Source organism: Triturus cristatus, chromosome 7 (genome assembly GCF_964204655.1).
Source record: "Triturus cristatus chromosome 7, aTriCri1.1, whole genome shotgun sequence".
Taxonomy (NCBI): domain Eukaryota; kingdom Metazoa; phylum Chordata; class Amphibia; order Caudata; family Salamandridae; genus Triturus; species Triturus cristatus.
The window spans coordinates 1,616,885,492-1,616,908,543 of record NC_140590.1 but is presented as its reverse complement, the minus strand read 5'-3'; the positions used below and the strand labels follow the sequence as shown (position 1 = coordinate 1,616,908,543).

The following is a 23,052-nucleotide window of genomic DNA, read 5'->3' as shown; positions in this document are numbered from 1 at the left end:
CTTTATACAGGACTCTGACTTAATACCTGTTCCAGTCACCACGGGCATTCAGGTGTCTAAAAGAATGTGTTATTGTCCTTTGCTACCTACAGAAGATCTCACCACTGTTCACATTCCCATTTGATTTTCTTTTCCATTGACATTATTGTATGTCTTCTTGAAAATCCTCACCTGACCCAACTTTTAAAGTCATCAATAAATTCCAAAACATGATTTATCATTTTAAGCTTGTTACCTCCCCCCACTCCCTCTCCCCCGATCCTAGGCTTAAAGGAACAAGGTTTAAAAGGCTGCATTAGCTCAGTATTTCATATACCGATTAAGTTCCACAGTGGCAGTGAAAAAACGCACAAGTCAAATTATGGGGCATATTCATAAACTGCATTATGTAGTACATCTAGTATCACTATTATAGTACCACTAACACACTACAATATGCTGTTTACAAACCTACATGCACAGTTCTTCGCTTCTGCCATCTTTTATGTGCAGAGATCTCTGCCTGACTGCAGCAGTCTCTGCACACATACGTATACATTTTAGTAGTAAATGTGTGAGGGAAGGGGCGAGTGACTTGAAAATGGGGAATACTTACTACTAAAGGTAAAGGGGTTGAGAGATGAGTAGGGAGGGATTAAGGGGGAGCTTGGAAGCGAATTAGGGAGGGGCGTGCACCAATTCACAATAGAGTAAGCCCACTGCTATTTACAAACTGCACTTCTGTAGTTGCTAAGGCTAAAAAGATCCAAAACACTGCTAAATGAACTCCACCTAAGAGCTCGAGTAAGGCCAGCACCACACCTGGCCAACCACTGGTACTGCAACACTCTCCCACTGAAAATAGTGGAGTCAGGGACTTAAAATGAAACCCCATAGGAACTAATGCTAAATTAACTTACTTTAACTTTTAAAATATATATATATATATATATATAGATACAAATTATTAGTTTCTTATAAAATATGTTAATAACCTTTTTTTAATTATAAAAATTCATTTAGTTTACATTTTGTTAATTAAAATAATTAAATAACATTATTTCTAAACATAACTTTAAATAATCTTTACAAGATAATTAATGTTTTTTTTGTTTACCATAGGTGTTATATAAATCTTAGGAAAAATCATTTGAATTTTACATATTCAAAATAATAATTACATATTTAATTCAAAATTAAGGTAATAACTGTAGCATTTTTACTGTACTCTACATTTGAAGTAAACATTGTAAATGAATTTACAATAATGTCTGTCTTAAAAAAAAAATGTATTCTGTTTTTAAAAAACTGTAATACACTTTTAAACTCCCCACTATACTTTACCACAGAGAGATGTGTGCTCTGTTGGAGCAGATCTAAGTAGTAACTTTGCACATATAAATTAGGCCCCATACCCTGAGATCACGGGGTTAAAATATGTAAGCCTACACTTTGTAGTAACTTTACAATTGTAAATGGTGAGCAACCAAAGTAGTAAAAGTCCTACAAAGTGGAAGGGTGAATTGACATTTGTAGATTTACACACCTGGAAAATTACTTTTGTGAATAGCCCCCACATTATATATGTCTGGCAAGGCTTTCATCATCTCACTTGAATCCCACTTTATTCACTTTCTATTTTTGGAAACCATTGGATTAATTCCAATTTGGGGCACCTTTTTAGCATATAAAAACCCTTCAAAATGCAATTTTAAAGGCTTGTGGTCACTTTCAGCTCGATCAATTATCAAGTGCCCATCTGCTTGATTTCGCATTATATAATTGATAGTACTACAGCTCTGCTCTGATATACTGTTGGGATGTGAATTGAGGTCTGATGCTGTTCTTCCAATATTAGCTCTAGACCGTGCTTTAGCATTAGAGTACATAACTGAGGCAAAACTCTGGAGTGGTTGAAAGTGAAAGGGCCAAGAAGAGATGGAAGCCCCTCATGTTGATCAACCTCTTCAGATATAATTTTATATTTGCTTCAAAGCTTATAAGGTATGTTAAAATCACTTGCCACAAGCATTATATTTCTGTCGGTAGCTATGGCATGGTTTTGAATGTCAAACTGCAAGCTATCAAGAATTATTAGGGTTTGTGATATTGTATTGAACTTGACTCCTCTAAATATAGCCATTCTACTCCTAACTTTCATTGTAAGAAGAAGCTGCCAGATGTCCTGGCTCTCAGTATCTACCACAGTTACCTGATCATTTAAATCAATGCGTATCCATGTTGTCTTTCCTCCTGATCATTGAGCCCTTATAGTGTGGTGGCCGAAATGTTATAGCTACAGCATCCTTGTATATATAATAGGACAGTAGCCCATGCTTGTGAAAACGAAAATATGCAAATTGTGTGTCTTTAGAAAAAGTGACACCAATACCATTCCTGCAGCTCTGAAAAATGCCTGCAATATTCAAGATAATATGGCTACTTTTTCAATATCTCAGGAACTTACCCCTAACTCATTCCCACGAGAGTGTGCGTTTGTTATATTAGTTTGTCTGGTTGGCACAAGTAAGTACTGTCAACCCTACCATGTGGATCAGCTGACATTTGCTCCTATGGAACCTTGTTATCACTAGGTTTCTTGCTCAGTGAAACAGCAGAAACTACACTACATTTGTTTGAGAGATAAGAGGGATAAGAGATAGGTCTTTGAAGTAAAGAATGCACGAGACAATCCCCTTCCAAATGTTTGAGTGACTGGATGTGTCATGATTCTTTTGTTTGCAGATCTCTGGTAATTAATCTTTAGATTTGCTCCCTCCTGCAGATTTAAAGTTTTGGTCCCCCAAATTTACTAGTCTTATGCCTAAGAAACCCTTTGTGGTGATTGTGGTTTCCCTGCGCATGTTTCAGCCTGCGTCCCAGGTCCTCAATAAGGATGGATATTTCGGTTGCAGAACTTTATCTATGATAAATCCTTGGACGAGTTGTTTTGAGTGACTACAGGTACCTACGATTCTTATAGGACACCACAAGTTATACATGTAGTTTCCCCAGCGGGTGAACAGAACTCAGTTGGGCATATGTCACTTGATCTAATATCTTTAAATGTTTCAAATTCCGTACTAGCAGTTTCATATGACCTCAGTTTAAATTATTATGGGACTTACAGCCTGATATGTTGGTAATCGGTCTAATTTCAGGGACTTATTCACACCCACCCCAGAATTTTCCTTATGCTGCCCCTGCAGTTTTTCTCAACTCTTACAGGCGAGAACTGAAGATCAGTCTGGGAACGTTCACTTTATTCAGTAAATCTTGATTCAAGTCATGTCTTCTCTTCATGGACTAATATTAATGGAGAAAGTGTTTTTATGTGTAGTATCTGGAGCATACAATGTCAGTGATCATTTGTTCGATCCTTTTGACTTCTACTTTGTGAAACACTTCTGTCTGTGTCGCTGCTGGATCTTTCTGCCACAATTTGGTCTGTCTTTGATTTATGCATGTAGATATCCCACAAGATTTTTCTGAATCTACTTCCCTGGCAGGACTGACTGTTTTTTGGACCTTTCCCTTGCCGCCCCCCCATGCAATGTGTTATCACGTTATCCCATTGGCCATGCCTACTATTGAGATATTGTTAACGTTTTTCTGTTTAAGTTTAAATAATGGTTAGGTTCTAGTTTTATCTAACTAGGAATCTACCCATTTATATTTGGATGGGTGCTGACCTTAACCTAGTTACCCATCTGCATCAATGGTGGCATCGTTGGTGGGGACATTATAGCCACCCAGCCCACAAGTGGTATGGCCGTCTAAGAGACTGGGCTTTTCTGTGTCACAGAAGATCAATGTAATCATCTTGTTTGAGTCCCTGATTTTTCCTGACACCCCGGGTGCACTATGCTACGCATTGACCACGTGCGAAAAAGGAAATATTGTAGTATTATATGGAAATATTTGTGTATCCAGTAGCATGGTGATGGTCCATGTTAGGTGATTCCAGCGTGCTGAAACTTTAACAGTGAGTACAGCATTATTAAGATTCTGGATATTCACTGCCAAGTCAGTGGGTGCCCAAGAGTCCATAGAGCCTGTCCTAGATAGCTGAGCTGGCAATAACAGAATCTGTGCAATAATATAATCTGTGCTATTATATCTTCTTGACTGAACATGGTAATGTAAGCTCTTAGCATATCGCTTCAATCATTTCTTGTGTTAGTGCCATTATCCAAAGCTGGCAATACATATTTTAGATGCCCCCTCTTCTTTTCGACCTGCATGTCCACCTTTTTGGATTGCACCAATAAAGAGGTAAATATGGCATCAAGTGTATTTGAAATTGCATTCATGGCTAGAAAAACTGGATAAGTGCGTTGTTAACTCTGTCTTGAGTTCATACGTTCAAGGGAAACAAAGATTAGAAATGTAGGACCTTGAAAGAAAAGTCTTTACTGTTTTCTCATATGTTTTTTTACTGTCAGTGGAGCCTGCTTTTGCTTGCAGAGCTCAGAATAAGAAGCTGTTTCACTGCATGTTGGAAAACGAGGCAGCATCTGTGAGGCCTGCACAAATAACATGACTACATTTGTCCTTCACTGGGAACCAAACACCCAATTGCAGCGCCTGACTCAAAGAGGGTAGCGTTGCAGAGCAGTCTGAGGCTTACTCAAGGGAGGTGGTGTGGGCTAGTAATCGCCATTTGCAGGTGCGCAAAAATAACACTCAATTATTGATTGTCCAGTCTGTACTTTGCTTGATAAAAGTAAGAGTACATTTATTAAACACACACACCACTCAATACTATGCACCAATTTACAAATATAAATAAGCTGTTGGAATTACTTTGTGACATTGCATAACATCTCCACCCCTCCCGTTGGGGGTGGGGTCTAGTACCACCACTCCCATGTATGCACATCATCTTGCCCCCAATGCAATTGGTTGAACATAGCCTGGGGCGAGGGCCCGGCACACTAGCACCATCCCAGTGGCGACCCCCCCCGCCATTATCTCCACAAGCATTTAAAATAGGTAACCCTGCCTTAGTGACATATAACCCTGACTGAGCATGTCCTACTGACCATAAAGTATTCACCTCTATATCTTAAGGGTAGCAGTCTGGGTTCTTCATCTAAGGGCAGCAGCAAGAATACATGTTTAAGCAACACTTTAGAATGACAGTACTCATCACATTTGTGGATCACTAGAATGCATTGCAATTGCAGCCCATAAAAAGCATCACAGATAAAATCATAGGATTACGCATATACAGCCAGACACCCTAGGAGGAATGTCTAGCAACATAACCCCACTTTGCTTATGACATCACATTACACACGTGACCTTCAGTTTCTCTGAAAGAAATTACATTAGTAAAAGCATTTCTGGTGCAATTACATCTCTTCGCCTCCAGGGGATTCCCTTCTCTAGACATCCCCTACTCAGTCCTTTACTCCATTATGCACTTCTCAACCCTCCTCCAGCTGTAGAACAAAAGTTCAAGCCCAAGAGGAGTTAAAATGCTGGATGATCCCTTGAGGGGTTATTCCTTTCAAATCCCCAGGAAACTTAGGGTGACTTTTCTGTTCGTGCTGGGGGGCAAGATTGCGCATTTCCAGCAGCTCCCCCCAGCACCTTTTCACAAGTGAGGGTGACCCCCATCCTCTGGGGGACCACCAGGTACCAAAAACGATAACTTCACTGTGCCTTGCAAGGCATTATGGGGCGCTTCAGGCTCCTTCTTATGAATATTTTATTAGCGGCTCTCCCGCTGTGCCGGGGAGAGCCGCGATGTGGGCCTCTGGCTGCTTCCTGGGCCTCGGTGAGGGGGCCGGTCCCACCCGGACCCCAAGGTGAGCGTAGGAGGCTCGGGGTGCCCACCCCCGGCAGCTCCTCATCTTTTCCAGGGCCCGGTCCCACCCAGGCCCCTCGCACCGCTGGGGGTCTTCCTCGGGGGCCACGTTCTCACCCGGGACCCCCGCATGGCCAATTGTTGGAGGGCAGCCCGGGGAGCCCACCCCCGGCTGCCCCCGCCGGCTCCCCTCCCGGCCAGCACCCATGCGTGCTGCGGCAGGAGCCGGCACTCCGTTCTGGTCTGCCCGCTCCTGCGGACAGACAGGCAAGTCTTCACCGGGCTTTGGGGGAGTGCGACGTCACCCCCCCCCACATGCCAGCCATCACCGCGGGGCCTGGAGATGGGGTCCCGGGCCCCGGAGTCGCTGCCGGTTCTCCGCACAGGGCCCGAAGATGGGGTCCCGGGCCCCTCCCCCTGCTTCACGGGAACGCGCCGGCACTCCCCGGCTTGCGCTTCTTCGCCAGGGGCAGGGTGGACTCCTGGCACCCCGTAGGGGTGAATCTTCACGGGGAGCGCGAGGGCGCTCCCCGGCCTTGCTTCGGGGCCCGGGGATGGGGTCCCGGGCCCCCTCTGTTCACCTTCACGGCGGGAACGCGGTGGCGCCTCCCCCCCCGGCTTGACTTCTTTTTGGGGGGCAGCCCCCGGGACCTGACCCACCCCGGGGGCATCTCTGAGACCGGCGGCGGAGCCCCACGCGCTTCGTCGTCGGTCTTCTTAGGGGGTCAAAGGTCGCCTACCTTCCGGGGGCCATATCTCAGCCCCTGGGGGTCCGATCTGCCCCATTTTCGCGTCTTCTTGCTCCTGGTGGCGCCCCGAAGCCACTGGGAGCACTCTCCTTCGCCCTCCGGGTCTCCAAGAGGGTGGATTTAGTAGGGAGCTGTCTTCACTGGCTCCCTGCACCAGCCTTTCGCCTGGCTCGCCTCCTTGGCCTCTCTTCTCCCTGCGCAGAGGTCACTGCTTCTTCGCACCGGTCCTGGGCTCTTCTTATGGTGCTGATAGGGTCCTGGGGCAGTAAGGGGGTCTCTCCTTCCAACTGCCCATTGCGCCAGGCTCCAGCACCTTCAGCCTCAGCCGACCACACCCCAGAGTGAGCTTCTCTTCCTGTTCAAGCACTTTTTAAAAGTTGAGTAGGAGGCTGGCAGGAAGTCTCTGTTGGTCCTATCAAACAGCGACACATCACTTTCCTGCCCCTGCTCCCTCCTTCTTGTCTAGCCTCTGGGTTTGTTCAAAATGGCGTCGTCCAGTGTCTCTGGCCACATGGCCTCTGAAACCCAACTCCTTCCCTCCTTGGTGCAGCCTGGCGCCTGGCACCTAGTGATGGATGAGCCTGTAGGCCCACCCATCATCTCTTCATGGAGAGGAGGCCCTTGCTTGTGAAAGAAAGGTTATCAATCCATCCAGCTGAGGTCAGCCCTCAGCCTGGGTCTGGTCATGGCTGGCTCAGAGAAATATGACACTTCTGGATGACCCAAAAGCAGTACAAATATGACTTTGAACTCTGCAGAATACTTATTTTCACATCCGCTACAGTGGATTTAAGCGCGTTTCTGGAATCTGTAGGCCAAATGGAAGTTAATCTAGCCCATAGCCTCCACATTCCCATAGGGGAATAATGAAGTAAAAAAACAGTAAGACACACTGACTTTCCCAGGCATGTTTCTTTCCAGTGTATAAAGCCTATTCCATGTCACCACCCAATACTGCATAAGTCCTGCCACACCATTCACTTTGTAGCTTCTCCTGGACTGCGCACGCTAGGAATCTCCCCTGCGCAGCCCGTACACGTGTGCACACGCATGTACACATGTGTCTGCATGTAACCAGCCCAATGTCCCTTACTCCAGCTGCTGAGCAGTGGCCTGGTCAAGCCAGGGGGGCACCAGTAAAATCCCCATGCAGTCTCTTGCATCCTGAGTTCACTGTGGGTGAGTCCCACCTTATGAGGCTCCCCCATAGTAAAAGCTTATCAATCAGGTGCTCAAAAAGCGAAAAATCCGGGCGGCCCATAGTGTCGGAACCACCTTCTAACACTGCAGTTCTGTTTTTTCGATGTCTCGAAAGGTATCCACGCTTCAGTTTGGGGAGGATAGGAGGTTCGAGTATGAATCTGGGTGAATTGCTTCTCCCAAGAGCCATTGTTAGAGGAACATAAAGGGCTGATCTTACATTTAGCCTAGGCGTTTTCGGCTTGCTCATGTGCAATATTTCCAGGACGTGTGACATTTCAATACCTTATGTGTGACAATATGAGTGACACTTTACTATGAGTCGAGCAGAGTAGTGGTGTCCATAACTTGAGGTTAATTTCATAAATGAATAGTAGAGGCAGGCTCGAGCCTGCCTCGAACCAAATGCCTGGCTCTGAGTCAGCCTGTGTTCTCAGGAAGTGGCTCCAAAATAGAGGTAGCTCAACTCTGTGCATGTATAATTAGTTAAGTAGTGTGTATATATTTAAAGATAAACCACAGTTCTGTCCATCCACAGGACAAAACACAAGCACATATTTTGAAGTGATCCGAGAATTTGCAAACACCAATTAATTTACACAGCACAGCAACCAGATAAGAGTTCGAGACCTGGGCCAATAATGATACATACAATAGTGGTCCAACTGATCGGTGAACTTCCTAAAGGAGAAGAACAAGGATAGGAAAACACCCCACAATAATAAAATCAGACAATGACCAGGTAGACTTAGTTGTCAACTAAATTTATGTTGATAATTATTCATCAATTTGAATGGTTGCTCCACAGTGACAAGGTGAGTAAAGTACTCATGGTGGTGCTTGTGAAGTTACGGAGATGTGAAGGATAAACATTTGAATATATACAATATTTACAAGATTGAAGATGACCTGTCTAACATAGTTTTCAAAAGACTAACTAACATAGCCCAAGCAATGCGATGGCATGAATGCTGTTGGAAATACCCCACTCCCACACCGGTAAGGGTTGGTGGTAACGGAGTATTTCCGGGAACACACAGTGGTAGCTTGGCTCGAGTGGTCAGGAATCAGGCTCCGTGCTAAGCATACGACATACCCATACAATAACCATGCGTGCATCCGTTCCAAAAACGACTCTACACCGTAAAAATTATAAAAATCTTTCTTTATCTTCTTTTTCTCTTAGTTGCTGATTAGATAAATAAATAACAATCACAATATACAAACTTTTTAAATAGTGCAGGTCAAATAAATACTGGCTTAATGATTCAATAAATAGGGGTGATCATAAATAATGAAGGCATAAATATAAGTGCAGTACATACAGGCCATTAAATATTCTGAGGCAATAAATACTGTAAACCAATAAATATTGTGCGTCAATAAATACTGAGGACCAATAAATACAGTGAAGCAATAAATAGGTTAAATACAATAAATACAGTGCCCTCAATAAATAATTAAAAGCTGACAGTGACACTTATAGAATCAGATCACATTTGAGATTCCTAAGGGCTGATTTGGCCCAGGCACAGCTTGTGGGGATGTGGAAGGCTTGAGGGTGTCTACTCCCTGGCTTGGACAAGGCTGAGGCCTAAACTGAGGTAGATCAAGGGGGGAATACCAGAGACCTGGCTCTCTCACTCTACACAACCCCTCTAAATTAGTCTCAGCTCACCCCTGGCACAGTCAGGCTGGTTCCAGCACCTCCCTAGCCCCTTAGAGTAGTCTCTCAGGTCTCCACAGGGCCTTAGGCGCCCTCTACTCCACTTACTGCCCTTTTTCTGATGCTCCGACGCCGCTGGAGTCGTGTCGACGCCGTGAGGCGGTTCCGGTTCGATGTCGGCGGCCTCGGCGCAATGTCAGTTCTTGACGACGCCGGTAGGCGGTTCCGGTTTCGATGTCGGCGGCCTCGGTTCGATCTCGACCTCCGATTCGATGACGTCGGGCAGTCTTGGCTCGGTGTCGACGTCGGGCAGCTCCGGTCCGATGGCGACCTCGGATTCGATGACGTCGGCCGGCCTTGGCTCGATGTCGACTTCCGGCGGCTCCGGAGTGCGATCCTCACTCCCGACCTCCGGTGCTCCTCTCCTCAGGTTTCCGGCGACTCCGGAGTGCGACCTCCACTCCCGACCTCCGGCACGATTCTCCTCAGGTTCCGGCGACTCCGGAGTGCGATCTCCACTCCCGACCTCCGGCACGCTTCACCTCGGTCTCCGACGACTCCGGAGGGCGGACTTCACTCCTCCGATGACGCCGCTCACTCGACCTCGGGTGACTTCCTCCTCGACCTCTGGTACTCTCTACGACCTCTGACGGCGCCCTCTCTCGACCTCTGGCGGCTCCGGGTATGACGTCCGCTTTCCAGTCGGCGCCGCTTCTCCACCTCGGGCTCCAGGTCTCAGGCTACTCGACGTCGGACTCCAGGGAAACTAGTTTCCAGGTCAGGATCTTGCTGTTCTCTGTTTCTAAGGCCTGTTCCTGCTGTCCAGGTCCTTAGGATGGTTTTTCTTGCTTCTTCCCACACAGGGCTCCAGGCTGGGCTCAGTCAGTAGGGACTAGTATCAAGGGTGGGTTTATGGACCCCACTCCAGGCACAAGTTTCCACCCCTGCTGCCTCACTCCTTCCTCCTTCAAGTTTCTGCTGCTCTCTCTTCACCAGTCAGGTGCCAACTGCCAGCTCCAACTGCCAACTCTCTGTCTTAGCTTCCCAACATTCTAAACCGCCTCCAACTGTCACAGGGCTCTGGAATGTTCTGGAAGGTGCTAGTAGGTTCCAGTGGATGCTGGTGATGTCACAGGTGGCCACCATTTTGTGCTCCAGGCCCTCAGACAGAAGTTTCAGGGGTAGCTAAAATGGCTCCCTGAATCTGCAGCAACACTAAAAAGTCTGGTGGTTCCCAAAAAGGAAAAATTCAAACAGGGTTTGAGGCAAAAGTGGGACAAAATAAATAATGATGAGGAGGGACCACCCAAAGGGCTGACAGGTCTAACACGCGTCCCCCCCAGCTGAAAGTGGGGAGAGCTACCCAACCCCTTGGGAGTTCTCATCACTAAGGCGGAAATACCTTGAGAGACCGTCTGCATTGGCGTGCTCCACTCCAGGCCGATGTTCCACCTGGAAGTCCATTCCCTGTAGGGAAATAGACCACCTCAACAACTTGGGATTCTCCCCCTTCATTTGCATCAGCCAACGAAGGGGTCTGTGGTCGGTCTGAACCAGGAAGTGCGAGCCAAACAGGTATGGCCGCAACTTCTTCAGAGCCCATACCACTGCAAAGGCTTCACGCTCAATTGCACTCCACTTCTGTTCCCTGGGAAGTAGTCTCCGGGATAGGAAGACCACGGGTTGATCCAGACCCTCTTCGTTGAGTTGCGATAACACTGCCCCAATGCCATGTTCTGATGCATCTGTCTGGACAATGAACTCCTTGGAAAAGTCTGGGGCCCTTAAGACCGGGGCCTCGCACATGGCTTTCTTCAATCTCACAAAGGCTTGCTGACAAGCCTCCGTCCAGACTACCCGTCGAGGTTGTTTCTTGGACGTGAGCTCCGTGAGGGGGGCTACGATGGTACCGTACCCCTTCACGAAGCGGCGGTAGTATCCCGTGAGGCCCAAAAATGCTCGGACCTCAGTCTGTGTCTTGGGGGGTTCCCAGGCCATGATGGCCTCGATCTTCGCCTGGAGGGGTTGCACCGCTCCCCTACCCACCAAGTGTCCAAGGTACACTACCGACCCCTGCCCGATCTGGCACTTGCTGGCCTTGATCGTCAATCCAGCTTGTCTCAGGGCCTGGAGAACAGCTTGCAGGTGACGCAAGTGATCCTCCCAGCTGTTACTGAAGACGGCTATGTCATCCAGATAAGCAGCAGAGAAACTCTCCATTCCGGTGAGGATCTGGTTTACCAGGCGCTGAAACGTGGCAGGTGCGTTCTTGAGCCCAAAGGGCATCACACAGAACTGGTAGTGGCCATTGGGCGTGGAGAAGGCTGACCTTTCCCTTGCTCCATCAGTCAAAGAGATCTGCCAGTACCCTGAAGTAAGGTCAAAGGTACTTAGATATTGGGCAGCTCCCAGCCGGTCAATCAATTCATCCGCCCTAGGGATCGGATGAGCATCAGTTTTGGTCACTGAATTCAGTCCCCGATAGTCCACACAGAACCTCAGTTCCGGTTGGGCACCCGGTGGTGCAGCTTTTGGTACTAACACCACCGGACTGGACCAGGGGCTGCTAGAAGGTTCGATCACTCCTAGCTCCAGCATCTTAGTGACTTCACTGTGAATGCTGGCCTTCACCTTGTCTGACATCCGGTAGATCTTGGACTTCACAGGTGGGCTGTCTCCTGTGTCCACGTCATGGACGCACAGGTGAGTCCTACCCGGGACAAGGGAGAACAACGAAGAGTACTGCCCCAGAACCTGGCGACAGTTCTCCTGCTGTTCAGGAGTTAGAGATGGGAAGAGAATCACTCCCTCCACCGACCCATCCTTCTCTTGAGACGCAAACAGATCAGGGAGAGGCTCGCTTTCCACGTCCTCTCCTCCGTCAGTCACCATCATCAAGATGACTTCGGGCCTCTCGTGGTGGGGTTTGAGGCGGTTGGCATGCAGCACCCGCAGGGGCTGACGAGGGGTCTTCAGGTCCACCAAGTAGGTAGCCTTACCCTTCTTCTCCAACCCCTCAAAGGGTCCTGACCAGCGATCCTGGAGGGCGCTAAGCTCTCCTGGTTCGATCACCCACACCTTCTGGCCAGGCTCCAACTCCACCGGGTGAGCATTGTGGTCATACCACGCCTTCATCACTGCTTGGCTGGCTTCCAAGTTGTCAGAAGCTTGCTTCCACAACTTAGCCATTTGGCTCCGGAAGGCCAGCATGTAGCTCACCACATCCTGGGGAAGCTTTCTGGGAGTTCTTTCCCATCCGTCTCTCACCAGGTTGAGAGGTCCACGTACAGGGTGCCCATACAGAAGCTCGAAGGGGCTGAAGCCCACTCCCTTCTGTGGCACTTCCCTGTAAGAAAAGAGTAAACCGGGTAGGAGGACGTCCCATTTCCTCCGCAGGCTTTCAGGCAGACTTCTGATCATGCCTTTCAAGGTTTTGTTAAACCTCTCCACCAGACCGTTGGTCTGGGGGTGGTAAGGAGTTGTGAACCGGTAGGTCACTCCACACTCCTTCCACATCGCCCGCATGTACGCTGACATGAAGTTGGTCCCCCTGTCGGACACAACTTCCTTGGGAAAACCCACTCGGGTAAAGATTCCCATCAGGGCCCTAGCCACAACAGGTGCTGTTATGGTCCTCAGAGGTATTGCCTCTGGGTACCATGTGGCATGATCCACCAGAACCAGGATAAACCTGTGACCAGCTGATGTTGGCGGATCTAACGGACCCACAATGTCGATGCCCACCCTTTCAAAGGGGGTGCTAACGACAGGAAGTGGTTCCAGGGGAGCTTTCAGCTTCACCCCTGTTTTCCCACTGGCTTGGCAAGACACACATGTCCGGCAGTAGGTATCGGACGACACTTTCATCTGAGGCCAATAAAAGTGTGGGACAAGACGGGCGAAGGTCTTGTCTTGCCCCAAGTGTCCTGCCAATGGTATCTCGTGAGCCAACTCCAGAAGGAAGGCTCGATAACGTTGAGGGACTACCAAGGCTCGTGACGATCCGTGTAGGGGTGCCTTGGGTTCACTGTAGAGGAGGCCATCCTCCCAGTAAACTCTGTAGTTCCCTTCAACGTTCCCTGCTGCCTGGGCTTCGGCCTGTCGCCTCAGCCCCTCAAGGGTAGGGCACTCCCTCTGGCCCTGGCAGAATTCCTCCCTGGACGGGCCTCCCTCCACGTGCCACTCGGCCGGGATGGGTAGGTCCTCCAGGTTGGTAACGTCCCCCACCGCAGACTCCTGGTCCACCACCTCCGGTGGCCTATCCGTCCTACGGGGTGTGGACGCCGAGGCAGGCTCCTCCTGTCCTCGGTTCTTCCCTTGACCGGCAGCTGGCTGGGCCTTTGTTCCAGGCTCCAGCCGAAATGAACTCCCTCTTCGGGTAGTCGCGGACCTTGTGCTCACACAGGCCCAGTCAGGTGTACCCAGCATCTCAGTATGAGTCCGGTATTCCACCTCCTTCCAAGCATTGTGCTCCATGTCATTCCCCAGCAGACAATCGACTGGCACGGCAGGGCTTACGGCAACTCGAAGTGAACCTGCAACCCCCCCCCCATTCAAAGGGAACCTCGGCCACCGGATAGTGGCCTGTTCTGCCGTCAGCCATCGCGGCTGGGTGGAGTACATCGGGAATTACCTGCTCTGGAGACACCAGTTGGCTACGCACCATAGTCATACTGGCTCCTGTGTCTCTCAGAGCCTCCCCTCTTTGGCCATTGATGGTGACCCACTGCCCATACTTTACGGTATTTGCGGGCACCTGGATCTTAGGAACCATCTCCCGTTCTCCCAGGGACACTAAAGTGACACCCGCCCACTCCCTTCCCTTAGTTAAGGGCATCTCCTCCCCGAGCACTACACTAGCTACTCCGGGGGTCTTTCCTCCAATGGGAGGGGGTGGTCGTTTCAGGCACTTCGGATCTCCTTTATAGTGTCCAACGCCACCGCACTCGTAGCAATGGACAACCCTTGGCTGCTGACTCTGGCCAGGATTAGGGTTTCTGGGTGGGTTAGCCCTAGGGGTGAATCCTGTTCCCTTCCCTTGGAAGTTATTTTGGGGGCCTTTGGAGAATTCCTTTTTCTTTTCCCCTCCCTCTTTCTTCTGGGGGGCGCCCTGTCCGGCCTTTTGAGTATCCCCTCCAGTCCCCCTTGTGGACACCCGGGTACTAGCCCAAATGTCCGCCTCCTCAGCAAGCTTCCGGGGACTGGTCAGCTTGCTATCCACCAGGTGTTGACGCAGTTCAGGGAAACATTTCTCAAGCAGGTGTTCCTTCAGTACTAGGTCAAACAACCCCTCGTAGTTCCTCACTTCACTGCCCTGAATCCAACCCTCTAGTGCCTTCTTTGCATAGTCCAGGAAGTCCACCCAATTCTGTGTGCCCAGTTTGTGACTACCCCTGAACTTCTGTCTGTACTTTTCGGGTGTTAGTCCAAACTTTCTTATGAGCGCCAGTTTCATGGTGGGGTAGTGGGTCTGCTCATCCTCTTCGAGGGCCAATAAAGCATCCCTACCAGCTGGAGGCATGTATTTGTACAATCCCCCTCCCCAGTACTTCTCTGGAACCCCATGGGCCCTTAACGAGACCTCATAGGCCGCTAGCCACTTGGCGATATCGTCACCCGCCCCATAGCTAGCTACTATGTCCTTTGGCAGGTAGGGTTTGGGTTCCCTGGTGTACTCTCGTTTTTCGCTGCCACCGTTAGGTACAGGGTGTGCCCCGATTCTCAGGATCTGAAGATCTATCTCTTTCAGCCTTATCTCATGAGCCATCCTCTGTTCCTCCTTCTCCTTCTCCAGCCTTGCTAAGTCCCATGTGAGCTGTCTTTTCTCCCTCCGGTCTGTTAACTCCACTTCAGACAAGCCACCGCTAGAGGCACTGCTGCCCTTCCTGGAAAGTGTCCTGGGCCCCGCTGACAGGTTCCCCACCTCAGGTTGGTACAAACCAGCTCCCTCACTGTCGGGCTCTCTATCCCTGTCCTCCTCCTCAGCCTTGCTTTCTCGGCGTGCCTCCCCCCAAGCCCTTAAGCTGGTTTGGAGTGCACCCTTCTTTGCTCCTGGGGGACAATACACCCCCTCCCGCTGGCAAAACTCCCTGAGTTGGGCCACAGTGTACGTTTCTAAATTCTCCAGTACAAACTCCATCTTGCCCACTCAGGTCAGAGGACAGTTATTTGCAGGGGGGTACCTTTAATAATACCTCCTCCCACCACCAGAGTAAATTTGGAAAAAACAAAAACCCACAATTAGGAAGGCCGCTTTGAGAAAACTCCCGGTGTAGGCCTATGGACTACCCACAGTTATTGTTGAGCATACGTAGGCACAGCTCTATCCCACCACTGAACACCAATTAATGTTGGAAATACCCCACTCCCACACCGGTAAGGGTTGGTGGTAACGGAGTATTTCCGGGAACACACAGTGGTAGCTTGGCTCGAGTGGTCAGGAATCAGGCTCCGTGCTAAGCATACGACATACCCATACAATAACCATGCGTGCATCCGTTCCAAAAACGACTCTACACCGTAAAAATTATAAAAATATCTTTCTTTATCTTCTTTTTCTCTTAGTTGCTGATTAGATAAATAAATAACAATCACAATATACAAACTTTTTAAATAGTGCAGGTCAAATAAATACTGGCTTAATGATTCAATAAATAGGGGTGATCATAAATAATGAAGGCATAAATATAAGTGCAGTACATACAGGCCATTAAATATTCTGAGGCAATAAATACTGTAAACCAATAAATATTGTGCATCAATAAATACTGAGGACCAATAAATACAGTGAAGCAATAAATAGGTTAAATACAATAAATACAGTGCCCTCAATAAATAATTAAAAGCTGACAGTGACACTTATAGAATCAGATCACATTTGAGATTCCTAAGGGCTGATTTGGCCCAGGCACAGCTTGTGGGGATGTGGAAGGCTTGAGGGTGTCTACTCCCTGGCTTGGACAAGGCTGAGGCCTAAACTGAGGTAGATCAAGGGGGGAATACCAGAGACCTGGCTCTCTCACTCTACACAACCCCTCTAAATTAGTCTCAGCTCACCCCTGGCACAGTCAGGCTGGTTCCAGCACCTCCTTAGCCCCTTAGAGTAGTCTCTCAGGTCTCCACAGGGCCTTAGGCGCCCTCTACTCCACTTACTGCCCTTTTTCTGATGCTCCGACGCCGCTGGAGTCGTGTCGACGCCGTGAGGCGGTTCCGGTTCGATGTCGGCGGCCTCGGCGCAATGTCAGTTCTTGACGACGCCGGTAGGCGGTTCCGGTTTCGATGTCGGCGGCCTCGGTTCGATCTCGACCTCCGATTCGATGACGTCGGGCAGTCTTGGCTCGGTGTCGACGTCGGGCAGCTCCGGTCCGATGGCGACCTCGGATTCGATGACGTCGGCCGGCCTTGGCTCGATGTCGACTTCCGGCGGCTCCGGAGTGCGATCCTCACTCCCGACCTCCGGTGCTCCTCTCCTCAGGTTTCCGGCGACTCCGGAGTGCGACCTCCACTCCCGACCTCCGGCACGATTCTCCTCAGGTTCCGGCGACTCCGGAGTGCGATCTCCACTCCCGACCTCCGGCACGCTTCACCTCGGTCTCCGACGACTCCGGAGGGCGGACTTCACTCCTCCGATGACGCCGCTCACTCGACCTCGGGTGACTTCCTCCTCGACCTCTGGTACTCTCTACGACCTCTGACGGCGCCCTCTCTCGACCTCTGGCGGCTCCGGGTATGACGTCCGCTTTCCAGTCGGCGCCGCTTCTCCACCTCGGGCTCCAGGTCTCAGGCTACTCGACGTCGGACTCCAGGGAAACCAGTTTCCAGGTCAGGATCTTGCTGTTCTCTGTTTCTAAGGCCTGTTCCTGCTGTCCAGGTCCTTAGGATGGTTTTTCTTGCTTCTTCCCACACAGGGCTCCAGGCTGGGCTCAGTCAGTAGGGACTAGTATCAAGGGTGGGTTTATGGACCCCACTCCAGGCACAAGTTTCCACCCCTGCTGCCTCACTCCTTCCTCCTTCAAGTTTCTGCTGCTCTCTCTTCACCAGTCAGGTGCCAACTGCCAGCTCCAACTGCCAACTCTCTGTCTTAGCTTCCCAACATTCTAAACCGCCTCCAACTGTCACAGGGCTCTGGAATGTTCTGGAAGGTGCTAGTAGGTTCCAGTGGATGCTGGTGATGTCACAGGTGGCCACCATTTTGTGCTCCAGGCCCTCAGACACAAGTTTCAGGGGTAGCTAAAATGGCTCCCTGAATCTGCAGCAACACTAAAAAGTCTGGTGGTTCCCAAAAAGGAAAAATTCAAACAGGGTTTGAGGCAAAAGTGGGACAAAATAAATAATGATGAGGAGGGACCACCCAAAGGGCTGACAGGTCTAACAAATGCACAATAGGTTTGTCCGCTTCTGGGCTAAATGTTTGAGTACAGGTCCAAATATAAGAAAAAGTCGACGTTTCGACCCCAGAAACTAGAAAAGGTTGTTCAAGCCTTACAACGGGGTCTTCCTCAGGACCAATGGAGGAGCAACCTACAAGGTAAGTAGAAATATCATCAATACTAGTACAAGTTGGATGGGGGCGCATGGTTGCAGGAATGTGGCAATAAAGCTCACCTCAATAAAGACACTGTCCAATATACAGTGTGGAGTAGGTAATGGGGCTGGGTCGCTCCAGGGGTAAGAGAAATTAGACACCACAGTGCTCAATCGGATAATCAAGACTTAAGGCTCAAAGACAGTGGAGGTAATACTCACAGGATATGGGATTTACATCAATGGTTGAGACTTCGGTATAGGGGAATGAATCCGAAAAGTTCAACGCGAAGCACCAGATTCTGATAGTTTAGCGTGAGGAATCCCAAACCGAGGCCATTGAAAACTTTCCTGCTGCTAAATGGCTACTTTCTCGCAATCCAGCATTGCAGGATAAATTGCCAGCTACTGAGTCATTGGCCCTTTTCCTTAATTTTGCGAGATTATGAGGATTTTTTTCACAAATACATTGAAAGGGTTAATGGTCCCTAGTGCAAATAATTAGTTATGGGTAATTAAGGGGGCTGTAGAGAGGAATGCGATGAATGACTGTGGAAAGAAGACTGACCGCTCTCTAAAGTACACCCAGTAGCAGTTTTGACAAGTATAAATGTTTTCATTTCTCTATTTGACAACACGTAGCCCAGTTGGTAGAATATGGAGACAACAAGCAAGAGTCAGTCCTCTGCTCAAACTAATTTTGCACCAGTGCCATAGCAAGGGTTCCGTGGGCCCTGGTGCAGGCAAGCGAGATAAAGAGAGCCCGATAGTGCAGTAAATTCTAACATTTCAGAGTTCAGACGCCCTCGGGCACCTGGTGCCACTGTACCTGCTGCACTATTGATCGCTGCACTTTTGTTTTACAGAGAACTGCTACTGTTGCGAAGCGGCGCAGACACTATTTTACTCGTGGTTTTTATATCGCCACTGTATTTGTTTGCACAATTTGTTGTAAAACTAAAGCTGGTGCGAATACGAAGCTCGCACCCAAAGTGTAAATAGCCTCAGTGTATTTCACACGTTGATTTATTTCGAATTCATTGAAGAATGAGAAGAAAGTTGACGGTCATCTGTGCGGCCGGGTAAGCGAGCGCGGCTGCTCACAGCGACCTCTAGTGCTTGTAACTGTGTATGGCGCCAGAGGAGCTCGAGACATCACCGACCTTAAACTTGGATTCGCCTACTTTTAATATTAGGGAAGAGAGATTACAGCGATAGTTTATTTTGTAAGGTGGAAATGATAACGTGACATTTTTACCCAGAAGACTTGGGGCTAAGGTTCTCGCTTAACTTAGTTTTCTGTGGCAAGAACGTGAGCTGTTTTCCTGGTAAATATTGTTTCTTCATCCGAGACCCACACCTGGAGCCCACGGGTGGTACAGGCCACATGCATGTACAGTAACGCACTGTGCCTTATTTTTCTCAGGATGACATGGTTTGTTACTTTTGTATCCTCACCTTTACAGGTGGTTGCTGACAGATGGCCTTTACGGAAGCAGCAGAGAAACTTCTTAAAACGGTATGTTTAAAAAAAATATTTTGCCAATCCATTCTGGGAGAAATTAAAAAAAACCAAAAAACCCGGGCAGATAGATGGTTAATAGCAGCATCGTTCCCCTGTTGACTTTTGTGCTATTAGTCATATCTCGAGAACTGTAAGTGACCCGAAGGCCTATAAGTGGCAATTGGTTATATGCATATAATTATCTGTAGTTTTGCCCAGAACGATTCCCAGTCCTGATGGGGGCGGGAAGGAGGGCATGAGAGCTTTGTGTTAAGGTTTCTTTTTGAGTGATAGACATTTGTGTTACCTGTATGTCATATCTCTATAGCTCCTGCCTGCCAATGGATGTAGACGATATGTGTTCTACCTTTCAACAATAATAAAAACCTTTGGTCTATAAATATCTGTAGCTTTCATTAGTTATCTTATTTCATACTGTCCAAGGTGTCTTTTTTCGGTCTGGCTAGAAACCGCTGTCTTGCTAGGTTAATGTGACCAAAAATATTCATAATTAAAAATTTCACGCTTATATACAAAACTACTCTGGGTGGGGAGGTCTTTGAGGCTACCCTCTTCATCCATTAGTCTGATCAACCGTCATTCACATTTTACTATCTCTTAAAAAGAAGTGCATTTCTGTGCCAGTACTTTACTCTGGAAACGTATGTTTTTTTAATTTACTATTTTTTGATCTTCATCCTTTTAATGTTTCAACTATGTCTTGAGGTTACAGTAATTCAAAGGCGATAGTACATTTTGTTTGCACCAATAAGATCATATTTTCCTGCGGTGTGAGAAGTTGGCCTGGTATATGCTGTTCACTAGTTAAAGTGACCACCTTGTACCATGCCAAGCAACCCTTATGGTGTGGTTGTAAGTCAACCTTTTCGGACTAGCTGCCCTAGTGGTAGCGTAGGCTAAGCAGTCTTTGAGGCTAAACTCGTTAAAGCGTGTTAAGCAAGTTGTTTAACCATATGTAACCCCCCTTTATACCAATGAAAGGACACCACACAGATATATATTCAAAATATATATGTATTTATTACTCAAAGTATCCCCTAGACTCTTTATGAGCACAGGAGCACAGGAGCACAAATCGTTAAACAAGACAGTGTTATAATATACAGAAGTTGCACTTTATATGGATAGGCCCTGGTGGCCGATCAAACCATATACTAAAATAGTGGTATAAGTACCACGAACAGGAAAGGGAAAAGGCCTAGGGCCTCTAGAATCGCTGGGCCTACAAGCAGCTAACTTCAGTTAGTGACCAGGAGGTCCACGGGTCGCGTGTGCAGTGAGGAAAGTTACACGCGTGCTCCCATAGGTTTTCAATAGGTGCGTAAAAGTTCAAAAGTTACTGCTAGAAGGGTCTTCGGGATGGACTACGAATTTAAGATTCAAAACACAGACACTAGAGAGGTTTCTCTACACTTGGGCACCGGAGTGCCAGCTTTACCTCACCCACAGGAAGTGGGTGCATAGGTCTCGAAGTGCGTCGGGTTTCGTCTATCGATTAAATTGAGCCTGATGACAAAGATGCTGCAGGCGGTCGGTCCAGAAGAGATGTGATGGATCCAAGAGTGGATCGGAGTTGTAGAAGACCTGAAAGCAGAGGGGACAGTGTTCACAGTCACTAGCCAGTGACCGGCGTGGCACCAGGTAGGTACCAGGCGATGTCGGGTGCAAACAGGTGATGAGGTGTAGCTTGTCTCCGCAGCCACGTGGTCCCTGAAGGTCGACGACGTCCAGGAGTCGGTTCACGAGCTGTTCCACGCAGGCTCTCGCTGTCGGCGGTGTCGGCGAATCGAAAAAAGCAAACAAGCCTTGGCAAAGGCAGGAGTCGTGGAAAGTAAAGAAAGCTGATTGTTCTGACCAGCAAGGTCAGAGGGGCTGCTCCTTTGGAGAGCAGCTGGGGCCAGTCTGGAGCAACCAGACCAGCATCGTAGATTTCAAGGTTCGTCGCCAAAATGGCCACTAGCCAACGGGCCAGTGACCGGGCAGGCACGTCAAGATGCAAAGTGCAGAGGGGCCCCACGCAGATCGTGGAGATGCTGGAGGGCTCACCTTTGGTGCAGATGCTGCTCGGGTGTTGGGCTTCTCAGGACCCAAAGCACAACTTGGAGGGAGCCTCTGTTGTCGCGCTTGCAGCTTGTCGTCGGTCTTTCAAGATGGCTGGCTCCACGGGTCTCGGTGCCTCCACGGGTTCCTTCTTTGCAGGGACTGTGGATCGGGCTGTGAGAGGTCTGGAGGTCCAGGTCTTGTCGGGCTCTGGGCTCGGGCGGGAGGCGGCGGCAAAGCAGACGTCGAGTAGCTGGTTGGTGCTTGCGTTAGCAAGATGGTCACTCCCTGACCATAGGGGAGATTTCCTTCTGTCCTCTGTGCAGCAGAGCGTCGAAGTTCCCGTCTTCTTCTTGTGGTTAAGTTGATTCCAGGATGTCTGAAGTCTTAGGACACAGCTCCTACCTTTAAGCGGATTCTAGGGGCCGGACTACCTGCTAGGTCCCTCCCTAAGGGTGGGACCAGGAAGGGGGGTGGTTACACCCCCAATCCTTTGTCCAGCTCGCCCCAGGTCCGGGGCTGGTGTGCCCCAGGACCGGTTTGAACTGGCATATGCACCGAGGCTCCTTGTGAGCCTCAGGCATGTCTGATTCCATTCAAGCCCTACCTGACCAATACACAAAATCCTGTCTGGGGTGGTGCACGCACCTCCCCTGGCAGGAAACCCTTTGTCCACGTCTCCCAAGCTGGAAGGACTCCCAGCAGCAGGAGGGCAGACTTGTGTCTGTGGTGGCAGCATCCATTTTGTGGAGCTGAGGCTATGTCTGATTTTACCCGGGTTTCAGGTACTGTACATGTCGTGTCCCTCTAGAAGGGTGGAATGCTAACCCCGTTGCCAGAATTGGCGAGGGGTTAGTATTCCAATTCGTATGACACCTTACTCGACATGTTTTGATAAAGCCAAACCAAAGATAGCATTTAACCGCGAGGTTCATAATGCACTTAAGGGTATATGGTATGACGATATCTGGAAACGGTAGAAGGAAGTTGTTCCGACCACTGCAGACAGGCTCAGCTCATGCCAGAGCACCATCTCACATGGAACCAAGCACTCTGCCTTCAGGATTGTCAAGGCCTGCCATAGGAGTGACTTATAGGTTAACATGTGTCCCATTTAAGGTTAGGTATAGGTATACTACATCTAAGTAAGAGGGGGTTACACCAACTTACCCCAGCTGAGTGATCAGCCAGTTGTGTCAAATTGCTAGGCCAGGACAGGGGTGGCATAATACATGCTTCAGCCCCTAGTAGGCCTTAGATACACCAATGCCCTGGGTACCTAGTGTACACTGGTACAGGGGCTCACAGGGTGATCCAATCCCAATTGGTTATGTACCTAGGGTACATGGAGTCCATTTTAAAGAGAGAGCAGATAGGCTGAGATCCTGAATGGCAGGATCTCAGGCCAACTAAGTCGAAAAACCAGCTAGACACTAGGCAAAAAATTGGGGGTAACCATAGTCAGATATCCACCTTCCTACATGCGGTGTGCGTGAAAAATGAAAAGAGCATCCACATGCTAGAAAGCACCCGTACTGTCCTTAAAAAAAAAAAA

General features: G+C 48.9%; 1 protein-coding gene across 2 annotated transcripts in view; it reads left to right on the top strand.

Moving 5' to 3' along the window:
* The window catches only part of C7H20orf96 (chromosome 7 C20orf96 homolog), a 126,227-nt gene that overhangs the window by 18,329 nt on the left and 84,846 nt on the right, over positions 1–23,052 (top strand). For both annotated transcript variants that reach the window (XM_085619541.1, XM_085619540.1), the window contains exon 2: positions 19,399–19,451. In XM_085619541.1, coding sequence (XP_085475667.1) covers positions 19,413–19,451 — 39 coding nt within the window. In that variant the 5' untranslated portion in view covers positions 19,399–19,412. The remainder of the gene's footprint in view (positions 1–19,398; positions 19,452–23,052) is intronic.